General features: G+C 34.6%; 3 protein-coding genes and 2 non-coding genes across 5 annotated transcripts; 2 read left to right on the forward strand and 3 right to left on the reverse strand.

Moving 5' to 3' along the window:
• Positions 1–1409: 1409 nt before the first annotated feature.
• LOC123890542 lies at positions 1410–3580 on the forward strand. Its single transcript, XM_045940179.1, has 2 exons — positions 1410–1789; positions 3184–3580. The coding sequence occupies exons 1-2, from the start codon at positions 1612–1614 to the stop codon at positions 3405–3407; spliced, it is 402 nt and encodes a 133-aa protein (XP_045796135.1). The 5' UTR covers positions 1410–1611; the 3' UTR covers positions 3408–3580.
• Positions 3581–6939: 3359 nt separating this feature from the next.
• Positions 6940–10656, reverse strand: LOC123892874. The gene is made up of 2 exons (XM_045942754.1): positions 10397–10656; positions 6940–7299 (listed from the first exon to the last, which is right to left on the reverse strand). Exons 1-2 carry the CDS (start codon positions 10574–10576, stop codon positions 7213–7215), a joined length of 267 nt encoding a protein of 88 aa, XP_045798710.1. The 5' UTR covers positions 10577–10656; the 3' UTR covers positions 6940–7212.
• LOC123893365 lies at positions 7770–7912 on the reverse strand. The gene has a single exon (XR_006803467.1). It is a non-coding gene; the product is annotated as a small nucleolar RNA snoR135 (small nucleolar RNA).
• On the reverse strand, positions 8251–8356 carry LOC123893368. Its single transcript, XR_006803470.1, has one exon. It is a non-coding gene; the product is annotated as a small nucleolar RNA snoR135 (small nucleolar RNA).
• Positions 10657–12702: 2046 nt separating the features above from the next.
• On the forward strand, positions 12703–14292 carry LOC123891852. Its single transcript, XM_045941734.1, has 3 exons — positions 12703–12973; positions 13263–13825; positions 14116–14292. Exons 1-3 carry the CDS (start codon positions 12703–12705, stop codon positions 14290–14292), a joined length of 1011 nt encoding a protein of 336 aa, XP_045797690.1.
• The last annotated feature ends 1061 nt before the right edge of the window (positions 14293–15353 follow it).

A 15353-nucleotide genomic window follows, 5' to 3' on the forward strand; every position in this document is an offset into this window, starting at 1 on the left:
GCGGACACCGTTTGTTACTTAAGTAGCGGACCAGTCGGTGGTTAGGACCTCTTTTGCATCAGTTAAATTTTGATTGGCCACTTGTGTGGTCACGGCCAATCAAGAGCCAAGAAAATTTCTATAAATAGGGCCTTCTCTTTTCTCACACCTCTCCCACTTCTCTTCTCTACCTTTTTTTTAGTAATTTTAATTTGTTTAGTTTTTATCATTTTGTGTGTAAACGGTTGAATAGCTTGTCGTTGATAAGACGTAATGATCCATTCAATGTACTTTAGAGAGATTGTTATGCTCATCAACGAGGGACTTGTGGCCAAATTGGGAACATTATGATTAGTCGAAATGTCCTTGTCATTTGTTGCATAAAGTGGTTCATGGAGAGATGTCTATGGCGCATCCGCTTATAAGGAAATATTGTGCCCAAATTTAAAGTCGGTTGGTGATGGGTTCAAATGTGTGGGCATATGAAAAATATTGCCTATTTTGCATTCTGCCTATTTTGAGGAATATTGCTATAGAGTTGTCGCGCTGTGTAAAATGTCTGAGCGTACTAATGCTCGAAATGACTACAGAGTCGCCACCAAAAATTTATTTTTAAAGGGAAACATCGATAAAACCCTTGAGGAATGGAAAGATAGTCGTCACAATCATTTTCAGGCTCGGGAGTCTATTATGCAAGGGAAGGTATTAGTCTGCTACTTAAGTAGCGGATGGATGCTGCTACTTAAGTAGCAGATGCAAAACGTAATAGGGTATCTGGTAGGGCGTGTGATCTAAATTGGAAAAAAAAAACTAATTTTTTTTAACACCCACTATCTAAGTGACGAACTCATTCCGCTACCTAAGTAGCGGACATGAATATTTTGATAATTTTGTAGATCGCGCCTGGAAACCAACAGAGTAACAAAAGCAAATCTCTAGACATTTTTGTGTCTTTTTTATTGGATTGTTGACTTTAATTTAATTTTTATGATATTGGAATATGAACTTAGCGTTGGTTTTATAACGGTTGAAACTTGAACGAGAGGTTTTATATGTTGTTTTTGTTTTGCAATTGTTCTCTCTCTCTTTCCATCTCTGTGTAACTCTCTCTCTCTTACCATCTCTTTTTCGCCCTCTATCCCTCTCTCTTTATCTCTCCCTCCCCCTTCTCTCTCAATCAATTAACCGTCTAATTTTGCAAATTTTACTTAATTACCGATATGACGTGTATCCTAATCAATTACGCAATGTTGACAGGTATCACATATGCAGTTAACTGTCATGTCATCAAAATAGACGGTGTAAAATTTCAGGTTTTAAAAATAGACCGTCTAATGTTGATTGAGGTTTTAAAATTTCAAGAAGATGTATTTGTTTATTTTAAAATTTAAGGGAAAATATTCGACGAATTTTAAAATTTCCAGAGGTATTTCAGATTCACCGGTCCATGCAATATTTGAGTTTGAAATACTGTATGCAACAAATTTGAAAAGCAAATCGAACCCCCAAAACCAAAAGCGGTCTCTCTCTCAGTTTCATTCATTCAAAACGGAAGACCTGACCTTTGCAATCTCTGACAAAACATCCAAATCTCCTTCTTGTTCGTCAACGTGAAAACAGAAAACGCAGAATATGGCTCTGGAAGAATGTGAAGAAGATTTGGATTCGGAGATAGAGAAGTTAGAGTTCCATTTGAAAGAAATGGGGCAGAAGATTCTAGAATACCGAGCAACTCTTCCGGATCACCTCAAATCCACATTCCTTTCTGTTCTCAATTCCCAACGACCCTTTCTTCCACAACTCAATTCAGGTACTCACCCCTTTCCTATTTTCTAGGGTTTTCTTTTCCCTTTCTAGTGTAATAAACTGAGTAATCTTAGCCATTGATCCAATTCCTGTTTGAGATTGCTTAAATCTGCTTGTTGGTCGGTGTTGTAATTGCTCCAATAGGTGACTGTGCTGTGCTGTTCTGTGTTGTATTTCTTGGTTAATTGGTGATCCTGTATGTATGTGGGTAAAGCTAAGATTTTTTTGCATGTTTTGGGTTTCATGCAAAACAAAAACCCTAAATACTTTTCTGGTCTTGGTGATCTGTATGTTGTTAAAGATAGGATTTTTTTGTTTGTTATTAAAGAATTACAGTGGCATGCTGCATGTGATGCTATAATTTGTTTTGAACTGAACAGAAAAGAACTTTAAGATACTGACTTAGCAGTTATAATTTGAATGATATGTTGTTGGTCATCATTTTAATCTTCTATATATTGTCAGCATCAGCTTGTATGCCTAAGTAGTATGTTCTTGCCCTTTGTTTTTTCTGAAGCAATATTTCTCACCTACCCACCTGTCTAAGTTGAGTGATGTTAGTAGACCTGATCTCCTATTAAAAGGGTGTATGTAAGGCAGAAGTTCAAAGGCCCAAGCAATTAGGCCTAGTTTAGGTGGCTAGTCCTAGACTAGGTTAAACACTACTCCCTACCAACTGAGCTAAGCTTACGGCACCTATCAGATATAAATTCTACCAATTTCTATCAAGTGATGAGGAGATACAATTTGGAATTTTTCTCTATTGCAAACTAAAACTAGTCTAGGCTCATTTTTTTTTTGGGGTCAAGGAGCCTAGTTGTTAGAATTTCATCTTTTATGGTGAATAAGTTGGTGTCCCAACCAACTAAGCTATGCTCACGGAGACTAGACATCATATGTTAATGGTGACTATAGTGTGGTGGTTCAAACTTACTTATAGCACCATTTGATTCATATAGTTGACCCGATGTAGTTGGCAGAGACTTTGATTGTTGTCGTTGTAGTGATGGTTCAAACTTATTTGAAATTCAAAGTGCATTTTGGATATTTTTGTGTAAACAAAAAACAAGTTCTGTTTTTAAAATATTTGTAGACTTGACTGATTATATTTTGGCAAATTGTATGTTTAGCCTATTTTGTATTCCCTTCCCTCTATCGCTGATGTCTTTTTCATATTTCCTGCTACCTTTTTTTTAATCAAAATACTTGCATTTGTTTTTCTGTTTGCATATTGCATGTTATTATTGTTACTGTGACTCACTATTTCGATATCAGAAATGATCTTGTGCCATTTGGTGTTTAGGATTTGTTCTATATATGGGTTACACCTTGTTCAACTCTAGCAAGATGTATATTTGATGTGATGTGTTGAGCTTATTTAAATTGTACACTGTACAGGTGCTTCAGAACAAAACATTTCTAGAGAGGAAAGTTCATCTGAACCAGAAGATCCAGAGGCTGCTGAGAAACTAAAACTAGTACAAGATAAGATCTCAAGCAATTGCTCTGCTATGCCAATAGTTTTGAAAAGGATGAAAGATTGCATTGCCAAATTTGATAAGTTAGATTCATACAATCCTGCGTACATACATCAAGATTTCAAAAGGAAGAAGACTGGATAAAGACTATGGAACTTGCTAGTGTAATTTTTATGGCAAATCACTATTTAATGAATGCAAATTTGTATGATGAGGAAGATATGTCTCATCTCATGTTTCCTAGAAAATGTAAAATTTGAGATACCAAAATGTGTAGTTTTCAATAGTGGAATTGAAAACTTGTTTCATTTCGGTAAGGCTATGTCTAGTGTGAACCATGGTCCATGATGGTAGATAATCAAATTTCATTGTTAATTAGTTACATATTAGCTAGACAAATTCCATAATAACTGAACAATCTGAAGTTTTGGATTTACCACAAATTAACTAAGAAATTCTATGGTCCACCATTATTTAAACGAAGTGGTAGTCTATGATATAATCACGTATTTTTAAAGAGTCAATGATTGAATGAAAACTAGTTTCAAATCTAAAGGCAAACGGTCTTATGAGTTATGAAGAAGAAAAAAGGGGATGAACTACACTTTATTTTATTGGTGAGTACTTCGCAGCAGCAACTTTTTTATCTGCATCGGTGCAGTCAGCACGAATCCAATCAATGGCTGCCATGTATTCTGCATTCGTTCAAAACATGGCACGAAAATTGAAAAAACTAAGTTAATCACCACATACCATGTCTGTTTATATGAATACCCTTGTATTAAGATTTCAAAATACTGATTAGCAACTTAGTATTAACCACGCGTATATATTACCATTCACTACACTGTTCATACTCCTCCACCTTTACCATCGTGCACCAACAAGAAAATTAAACTCTTACATTGTTCATCGTATACTGTTTATCCCTCGTTCACCTCCGTTTTGGTAAAATTTCTGTCTCTTCAATCGACTCCTCTTCTTCATTGTTCTGTTGCGCACCCTATACACGAGTGAATCACTTAAGCCCACATACGGCGCCACTGCTCTGGACGGGCAGAATGGACAACTCCAATGGTAGAAACGAACTGTCGATATGGTGATCTTAGCTTGAGTTATGAAGGGAAAGGTACGTGCAAATATGTTAGCACTGCAACGCTCATGTCAGTATTTGAAAGAGGGGAAATGCTGAGTAAATTGGGTGAAGATTACATACATTAGGGTTTAGAGATATATGTGTATATATAGGGCGAAACCTTGGATGAGTATGCATGGAGAGTGGTAATACCACTAGTGCGAAGAGAATGTGATTGTCCTTACCTTGAGTATTTATCATATGCTTGTTGATATGTATTAGAGCCTCGTGTGCCAACCTTCTTACTGGCATTGAGTCTTAGGTGCATTGGGCTTTAGTCTGGTCCGGAACAAATTTTGACAAGATATAATAACTCTTGTTAACCCACTATCTATTTTTATTTTTTAATATTTAGGACTAAGATAATATTTTATTTTTTAGTAGGATTAAATATGTTTTTAGTTCCTCCAAATATACCAAATTTTATTTGTAGTCCCTCTAAAAATTTCCTTTGAAGTTTGGTCCTCTAAATTTCAAGTTCTCAATTTTAGTTTCCTTTTTTATTTACAAAAGTTCATGTAACAGGTTCAAAATGACTTATTTTGATGACATGTCATTATTAAGACCTTAAAATATCATTATCTTAATTATTCAACTGTTTTATATTGAGATAGACCAAAAACATATTTAACTCTTTCTATAATTTTGGTTATTGTGAGCATAGTGAGTTATTGGATCTAGATTCTCTCCAGTTTATGTTCATTTTTTTAATTCAACAGTTAATTGAGTCATAATACCTCTAAAATATGCATAGTTTTAGTAGTCACTTTATCTAATAAATATTGCTTGTTACTTGATTTATTGGGACTATTTTACTACAATCCTCTTGTTTTATATTTATTTTGTAGGTCCAAAAGCATGAACAAGTGGAAATGAGCATTTTCTTGGCCCAATTTGATGATTATGCAAGGCATGACATCACATGATCATTAAAGGACACTTCCTTTATGAAGGGATAACCAAAAGTAAGCTTAAAGACCATAATTTCGTGGTTTATGACAAAAGGAGCCGTTACACTTTGCATTCAGGAAGGAAAACACCAAAGATCAAGAGTCTGAAGTCTGCCACAGCCGTGGCAAGCCTCACACAGCCGTGACAGACCCTGAAGTCAGATTTTGGCAGTTTTGGCTCTTTGTATTCTCTCATTTTTATGGAACTTATGTGAAGTTATTATGGTCTTATCAATAATATGTATGTTTTATGATCATTTGGAGGCTATATATAGCCCTCATTGACTTTGTAAACTCATCAAGCAAGCTTTGTAAACATTGCAATCATCAAATAAAAGTTCTTGTTATTTTCCTGTCATTGTTCTTGTTTTCTTTCATATTTTCATAAGAGTAGTGTTACTATATCAAGGTGTGAGTTGTCCACCGACACCTTGAGGTCATGGAAAGTAATTTATAGTGTGTTTGTGATTCTTTTCTCTATATGATTTGTTGATTGTGATTACTAGTAAAGGTATCATAAGAAATAGATAAGTGTCTTGGAAATCATAAGATGTTGGTTATAATCGAGAGATTGAACGATTATCACCAACACCTCGATCCTCTGTTTTCTATGACCAAGTATGATGAGATATCATATACTTGGGAGTGTGTGGATGTCAAATTCATGGATACGGAACTATTAACGACCGCTGCAACAATGGGTAGCTTGGAGGAGAGGTTCTCATGTTCTGCAACTTACCTTAAAAAGGCAAGGCAAGGATAGGATGGGTGGTGTTTGAATTCATGCACAGCGATTAACGACCGTTCCAGTAAGAGTAGCATGGAGGAGGATTCTGCACAACCTATATCTCGTCTTCAAAATGGTTCTCACATAGCAAGTTATGTTTAGAGAATAATTAAGAATACATGCTATTTATGAAATCCATGATCTTAGGGTGCTTGCTTTTATTATAATTCCTAAAATCCAATATAATCATCATCATCATCTCAATCATTATAATCATCATTACTGTTATCATATATATTTTCATAGAAATTATTATTCTATTGTTCATTAGTCCCTGTGGATTCGATACTCTTTTTATTACAACGATATACTCATGCACTTGCGGGCATATCAAGCCACAAAGAAAAAAAAAAGAGAAAATATTAGATGAATGGTCAAAATTATGGCAACATGAGGAACATGAGAGGAAATACCGGAGAGGATCCGAATCTGAGTTATTGGCTCGATGATTTGTAGTACTATATGACAGAGTCGACACATAAGACTGAATCTATGATTATAGACATGAGATTTGTTGGTACATTTTACAAATTTTGACAGTCCCTGTTGAAATCATATAAATTATTGCATTCATTATCACAAGAAAAATAATTCGTTCATTCAACCATAAAAGTAATTTTCGTATTCTAGTGGTAAGGGGTTTGGGTAGTACGTTATAGGTCATGGATTCGATACCCAGCTCATTGTAAACCAAAAAAAAAATTCCTATCCAGTATTAAATGAGGATGTATCGTGCAATAAATTTTGTAGAAACTCAAACGCAGAGTATACAAAAATCGAGGGCCTATAAACCAAAAGGTGTACGATAAAAACATCAATTACTATATAGTAATAACCAGTAATGCCAGTTTGAACAAGCTATCAAAAGAATCAAGGCATTAGTAGCTTATTTGAAATTTCTTCAGCTTTCAAGTTAAAGCCAATGTAGCCAAGAAAGAAAAGGATGTCTATTACAATGATCCTAGACAAGTCTTACATAACATTGACAGCAGCAACTCTTTTAAAGCTGTTCATAACAAGAAAATTGTTTGAAGAGATTTTAACACCCACACCAGGGATGTAATAGATAGTCCCGGATTATTCGTAGTCTTTGTAGTCTTTGGTTCCAAAGTTCTTGCACCACATTTGGGAAGGGATTGGGCGAACCGGGTGATGTGGTCGTTGCTGCAGAAAGGATTAAAAAGATATTGTTATCCATTATAATAGTATGCTAGTAATGGCAAAATACTACTAGTAAACATCATATAACTATACCAAAAAAGAACATAATAAACAAAAATCTCCGGCATTTCAATATGTATAAACAGAATAACAAAAACTAGGAAAAGTAGAGATAGAATTTTCCAAAAAGAAATTCAACTAATCCATCTATTTCCAAAGTAAATCATGGGTAAATTTTCTGGTTGTTGCAAAGTGGAACAAATATTCTATTTTCTATGCACAAAATTCTAGAAAAACCAGAGAGCATAAGATCCACATATAATATAATACAATCACAACTGCAAATTATGTATAAACTCTAGCAATTGTCACTTAAAACTCATGTATATGCTAATCTAAATTCATGTAGATTTCAACCAGTAATTAACCTCACTTTTAAAAAAGTAAAAAAAAAAAAAAAAAATGTACCAAGAAAAAGTAAACAGGAAAAATTGCAGCACAATACCAACTGTAAAGATGAAACACAACTGCCCATCTTGCCCAAATTTATGTTGCAGGGAACTCTTTTGGAAGAGTGCAATTGCAGCACAATACCAATACACACAATCCCTGCTCAGAACAAGGCCTTTTTCGGCTATTGCACTCCAATTGTTTCAATCTACACTCTATTTGAAATTATTTTACACTCTGCAGCTACATATATCACACATGAATACGAGCCTAATTGATCTTTCGAAAAAGAAGTGAGGATAAGGGGTAACTAGAGTAGTTACAATAGTTATGAGTTGTTAGATAAATTAGTTAGTTATTTCGATTAGTTACAGAGTATCTTTGAATATGGCAATTGTGATTAGAGTATTCTCTATTATGAAGGGGAAACCCTCCTGACGAAAGATTCTCTCCTTTTGTATCCTATCCTATTTCTTAATAAAATTGTTATTTCTTTGGAATTCAATTATTGGGTTCCAAACACCATCTTGCCCAAATTTATGCTGCATGGAACTCTTTTGGAAGAGTACAACAATTGCAGCACAACACCAATACACACAATCCCTGCTCAGAAAAAGGCCTTCTTCAGCTATTACGCTCCAATTGTTTCAACCTACACTCTATTTGAAAATAATTTACACTCCGCAGCTACATATATCACACATGAATAAGAGTCTAAGTTATCTCGATCTTTGGAAACTGAAACATAAGACAGGATAAGGAGTACAACAGGAGACAATACAGACAAACATATCATATGAAATCATGTTCTTTTGAATTTGACATATCTCTCTTTTATGAGAGAAATTTTATTTCCAAGGTTATATATGTTTTTCTTCCCTTTAAAATTAATTCGCAAATTTTTATTTTGGTCCATATTCAAATTTTATTTGTTTTTAATCCTACGATATGTTTTTAGTTCCTTGCTAAGTATTTACTAAATAAGCACATCACTTTTGTATCAAGACAACATATTTAAATTAATAAGAACATACATCGAATTTGCCAATTTTACAGGGATATGGAACACATATTTAACCCAAAAAATTTATATTCTACATAGGCAGGTATATGGATTAAGACATAGGTTCTCTTTCAGTCGAGACTTGCCAAAATATTCCTAAAAGATGAGGCTAAATTCTTCAATCCTCATTATTATTATAAAATAAAAAAGAGGTGGGTTGTTCTATTTGTTAGCACTTAAAAATTTAAAACAACAAACATTTTCTAACAGTAGAGACAATGTGAACAGATCCAATTATAAAACCAAACAATACCAGTGGAGAAAACAGTTTACACATTTGAAATTTTGAATTCAATAAATCCACCATTTACCATAGATTTGTAAAAGTGTGCATGACTCATCTACCAAAAATTCCCAATCTCATAGGATGAGATAAAACCTCATCCCATAACAACAACAACTAAAGCCTTTTGCAATAGGTGAGAACGGCTGCACGGTTCAAACCAAACCATAATGCCATATCATGAATTATGTCCAAATATATACCACTTAAATTCTCTTACTGGTTTTACATGAATTTTTTGAGGTCTCTCCCTTCCTCCAACTGTTTTTATGAGTGCTCTCCATATATGACCAAAAACGAGACTAATCTATTGTACAATTGGAGAAGCCTCAACTCCCTCTACTAATTTGATTCCTATTCCTATCTTGTTTTCTGTGCCCGCTCATCTGCAACAATGAGCTTACTTTCTTGTTTCCTCTTTATTGCCCAACATTCAATTCCATATTATTAATACATGACAGTTCGGTAAAAAAAAAACTTTAAGATTGGTATTTTTATGTGAATTCCACTTTCTCCATTACATCCCCCAGCTTGGATACTTTAGTTAACATATCTCCATGGGACTAAAGGTATGGTATATTCTCCAATTTTCACATCTAAGCTAAAATTTGTGTACTCACTAAACTTACAGTTCTCGCCATTCAAAAAAAAACTAAACTTACAGTTCTTATACTTTTATATACCTCTACGGCTCTACCACTACTAAAACTCAAAGTAAAACCCTAATACCATAAGAAGAATCCAAATTCCAAGACAAAATCAATGTTCTAAAAAAGCTAAAGCAATGATGACCGAACAGGAAAAAATTCAATCTTGTATTGTCTCATCTCATTCCTAACACAATGCCAACCCTTACATGTTTTAAGAATCACCAATTTTAAGAACCACATATGCCATCTACAAACCATGGATTCATATTATGGTATCCAATCCCATGAATCAGTGCAAATCTAACTTTCCCTTTCATTTTGCAGATGCATACAACAAAATTGTCGCCTGTTGCTACATAACAACAATTCAGAACCATATTTTCTAAACACACAATCATCAATAAACATTTTCACATCTCAAAGTAAACATTCAGAAAAATTCTTGAAATGCTATCATCATTCAATAACATTAACATTGACCAAAAACATTCTTAATTTCGTCAAATCATAATAATACAATAACAACAACACCAATAAAATCCGAATACAAAAACACTAAAATTCAACGAAAATGTTGATAACTCCGATAAATAAGAGAAAAACAGTGAAATCTGGTAAAAGAAAAAGGAATTGGATTGAGAGAGAGAGAGAGACCTCGAGTTTAGCGGAAAGTTTGAAGATTGGGATACAGACGAGGAAGACGCCGAACATAGCGATGGCGGTGTTGCGTTTCCAGTGTTTAGGGCGACAGTTAGGACCACCAGTCATACTCCAAACCTTGTACCTGAAATCTCCATTGGCTCCATGACCGTGATCTGCTCCACCACCTCCCATTTTTTTGGTCGTGTTCTAAAATGTCAGAATCGAAACCCTAATTCGATCGATCGCGTTTAACTTTACAGACTTTGGGTTGGGATTGGGAAAAAATGAAGAATGAGAACGAGGAAGAGGAAAGAGTAATCAGTCAATTTAGTCCCTAAACTATCACTCTCTCACCAACTTAGTCCCTAAACTATTAAAAAAAACTAAAAGGTCCCTAATCTAGTTTTCATCCGTCAATTTAGTCCCTAAACTATTACTCTCTCACCAACTTAGTCCCTAAACTATTAAAAACAACTAAAAGGTCCCTAAACTATATTCACATCTTCAATTTAGTCCCTCACAAACATCATTTTATGATTCCTAACAAACCTGTTATAATATCTCAAGGCACTTTTTAACACACTAGCATGGATGAAAAAAGCTAGCTCCTACTAGTATTATCAATAACATAATCAGCCTGCAAAGATAATTCATCATACAAATGATTGGAATTTAATAAGACTTTGTTAGCATACTAAAACAGAAGAAAAAGAATAGAAGGATAAAAAAACTCCCAGACCCGCAAGAAACAAGAGATCACAGTATAAACTTCAAAGGGATAAAACAAAATCACAAACCCTTACAAATTTACAAAAGTGAGAACAAAAAACAGACCTGATTTTAGCGTAGTCGCTAACAAGAAAAGTAAATGCTTGAGCTTGAGAAGCTTTCGGTCCAGTGGGACTATAAAACTCACTAGGATAAACAGTATTATTAAACCAGACAAAACAACAAGCTATAAAACCAAAAATGGTTGAATCATATCATTTTTTTTTAATCTTTCAGTCAAAAAGTTGAATAAAAAAAATATTCTGTGTTAAAAAAAAAAAGAAACCGACAATTGCCACTTTTTTCATACTAAAGATCTCTTTCGTTCTAAATGATTATTCTGAAAGAATGAATTGAGTTCGGCGACTAGATGTTATATTTGCGTTGCGAGCAAAACGGTTGTTGCCGGAGAGTGGAGTGGTTGGCGGCGAGCAGGGTGGTTGTTTTCGTCGAAGCACGTGGAAAAAGAAAGGGTGATAATATTTTAGAGTTTTATAGACAAGTTAACCGAGGACTAAATTGACGGATAAAAAATAGATTAGGGACCTTTTAGTTGTTTTTAATAGTTTAGGGACTAAGTTGTTAAGAGAGTGATAGTTTAGGGACCAAATTGACGGATGAAAAATAGATTAGGGACCTTTTAGTTGTTTTTAATAGTTTAGGAACTAAGTTGGTGAGAGAGTGATAGTTTAGGGACTAAATTGACTGATTACTCAAGAGGAAATGCTATATCTGAGCTGAGATCCAGTGTGAGACTGACTACACTCTTATCATAGGGTTAACTAAGATGGCTTCGAGGCCATGTTTCTTTTTCCCCTTTGGATTTCCAATTTTATCTTTGAAAAAAAATTCGAAACGCAAAAATCAAAGTTTTTCTAGTTCAAATTCAAGAAACAGAAAATGAAGTTTTTTTTTTTAAGACAAAAAAAAAATTCGGTAAACAGAAACCGAAGTTTTTATTGAAGGGCAAAAAAGGAAATCCAAAGAGAGGGAAAGAAACACTAGGGCCCCGAAGAGAAGCTATCCTTAACTAATTCCAAATTATCCTATAAAATTGCTCTTTAGGCCCCCCTATCTGCTTCCAAACCCCCTAAAAACTCAAAAATATCCCTTGTTTTGATCTCAATTATGTTTGTATTGCAGGTTTTGAAATATACATAGATTAGGATTGTATGTTTCGAAAACGCTTAGTTTCAGGATTTACGTTCCGAAGTTGAGACTCATCGAACTTAATGGTTTATGGATTTTTATTGAATGCTGTTAATTTTGATGGATCTCAATAACATATCAAATTATTTTCATTTTTTAAAAAAAAAAAAATAAAATAATGGATGATCTATATGGTATAAAATTTCAATCCAACGATGAATTTTGTAAAATTCGTATCGTTGTAATGTTTTGTTTTTGAAGAAGCTAAATTAGCTCACTCAAATTGACACTAGAGAATCGAACCTGAGACATTAAGGAGGATCACACTCTCGGGTCTCAAACCAATACCACCAGACCAACCCAAGTGGGTTTCGTATCCGTTGTAATGTTATTGACGACCGATGCATCGCGAAAGACTTAATGAGTTTGTACGTTTTTCAATGAGTTTCACTCAAATGGAAGGTTTGGTCAAAGGGGTGAATAACACATTTATTGTTCTTATTCCTAAGGTGGACGTTCCTTTGAGCATATCTGACTACATACCTATTTCTTTGGTTGGTTGTATTTATAAGGTTTTGGCAAAGGTGCTAGCAAACTGGTTGAGTAAAGTGATTAGTAATGTGATTTCTGTCAACCAATCAGCTTTTGTGAAGGGTCGTCAGATTCTTGACGGTATTTTAATTGCCAATGAGCTTGTGGATGAAGCAAAAAAGAAAAAAGAAGGAATTTACTTTGTTCAAAGTTGATTTCGAAAAAGCATATGATTCGGTGGAGTTGAATTATCTATTTTCTGTTATGAGGAAAATGAATTTTCCTTGGAAGTGGCGAAGATGGATATCAGAGTGTGTAAGATCAGCTTTTACATCGGTCTTAGTTAATGATATTCCTACTGATGAGTTCAAATTTGAAAGAGGGTTGAGATAGGAAGATCCTTGATCACCTTTTATTTTCCTGATTGCAGCAGAAGGGTTGAATGCAATGGTGAATGCTTCAGTTCTTGTAAATTTGTTTTTAGGCTTTTCGGTTGAGGAGGATGTACTGTATAAGGTCACCTATCTGCAGTTTGCTGATGATACTCTTGTGGTGGCCGAGAAGAATTGGGCAAATATCCGAGCTATAAAAGCTATTTTGCTATTGTTTAAAGTGATGTCAAGCTTAAAAGTTAACTTTCAAAAAAGTTTATTGGCTGAGGTGAATGTTTCTGATCCTTGGTTGGAGGAGGCCGCTAGTGTGTCACATTGTAAAATTGGAAAGACCCCTTTTAACTATCTCGGTTTGCCTATCGGGGGTAATCCTAGAAGACTATCGTTCTGGAAACCTGTCATTGATAAAATTAAATCTCGATTGTCAACCTGGAAGTGTAGTAATATGTCTATGGGGGGTCGTTTGGTTCTCCTTAAAGCTGCTTTGTCTTCGCTTCCAGTTTATTTTCTTTCCTTTTTCAACGCTCCCGCAAGTATTGTATCTATCATCAAATCTCTTTTTAAATCTTTTTTGTGGGGTGGAGATGAGGAGGCTCGTAAGGTGCATTGGATTCATTAGTATAAGGTGTGTCTAGAGAGAAGTCGGGGGGTCTTGGGGTTAGGAGGGTGAAAGAGTTTAATGTTGCTATATTAGGTAAATGGTGTTGGAGGTTGAATACGGAGAGGGATGGGTTTTGGCGTGAGGTTTTAGTTCTTGAATATGGAGAGAGTAAATGTTTAATTGGCGCAGATGGGCGGAAGTCTTCGAGGTGGTGGAAGGGCATTAATAGTATTAAAAAGGGATCCTTCAATGGAATTGATCGTTGGTTCGACAAATTCATCTTTAAACAGGTAGGTAATGGGGAGGACTCCTTATTTTGGGATGACCCTTGGTTGGAAGAAGGGGTATCATTGCGAGATCAGTTTCCTAGTTTTGCAGCATATGCGCTCGACAGGTGGCATTGGATGTTTTTGCACTCGGATGTTTTTACTGTTAAGGGTGCTTATCAATCTTTAACCTGTGCTTAGGAGGAAGCGGAACCAGTGTTGAATTCTACTGAGTTTGTTTGGAATCAAGTGGTGTCGGTTAAGGTATCGGTGTTTGCTTGGCGCTTCATGGAGAATCAGATTCCTACTCGTGATAACCTCTTTAAAAGGGTTGTTTTGAATATTTGATGCTTAACATTGTGTTCTTCTTGGTTGCGAGTTCGATGAAACATTATTGTATCTTTTCTTTGTCTGTGATTTGACCCATAAGGTATGGAGTGGCGTTCTTCGGCGGATTACATGTTCGCTTTTTGAAGTATAATAAGTACTTCTAAGTTATCTAGTTTGCGAGGATTTGGGCGATATGAATGGCTCGAAATGATTGCTATTTTAATGGTAAAAGTAAAACTTTCGATACAGATTCAACGATTTTTCAAATTACATTACATGTTTGGTGGTGGTTCAAGTGAAGTTCAAAGATTTCGATTGCTCGTTTATCTTTTGGATTTTTAACCCTTTACTTTGTTTGGGTTTGTCCGATTAATGACTTTTCTTTTCGATTGTTTAACATATTGTTTAACATATATTTTGCTTATTTTTGTATATTGACAATTTCTTAGCATCTAGATTGTGCACACACCTTATGATAACTAGCGGGCGAGGCAGGCGCGTTCCGCGCCTGCCTGTGTCTAACTTATGTACCCAAAAAAAAAGATACGCCTTATGTTATGGTGAGTTTGTTAATAAAAGATTTTTGTTGCTACTAAAAAAAAGCAAGAGTAATGTTGGTATTATGAAAATTCTACCCCAAAACTGATGTATTCTTTTTATATATTATAGTATAGAATATATATAGATGAAAAAACCATAAAAAAAAAAAAGAGGAATTTAAGGGCAATTATGGAATAATTAAAAAACCATAAAGGAAGTTAAGGGCAAAATGAACCAAAAAAAATACAGCTCAAACTCCCTTATCCCCTTTATATATTGTTATAGATATAATATAGAATAGATATAGATGAAAAAACCATAAAAAAAAAAAAAAAAGAGGAAGTTAAGGGCAATTATGGAATAATTAAAAAACCATAAAGGAAGTTAAGGGC

Source organism: Trifolium pratense, linkage group LG6, assembly GCF_020283565.1.
Source record: "Trifolium pratense cultivar HEN17-A07 linkage group LG6, ARS_RC_1.1, whole genome shotgun sequence".
Classification (NCBI taxonomy): Eukaryota; Viridiplantae; Streptophyta; class Magnoliopsida; order Fabales; family Fabaceae; genus Trifolium; species Trifolium pratense.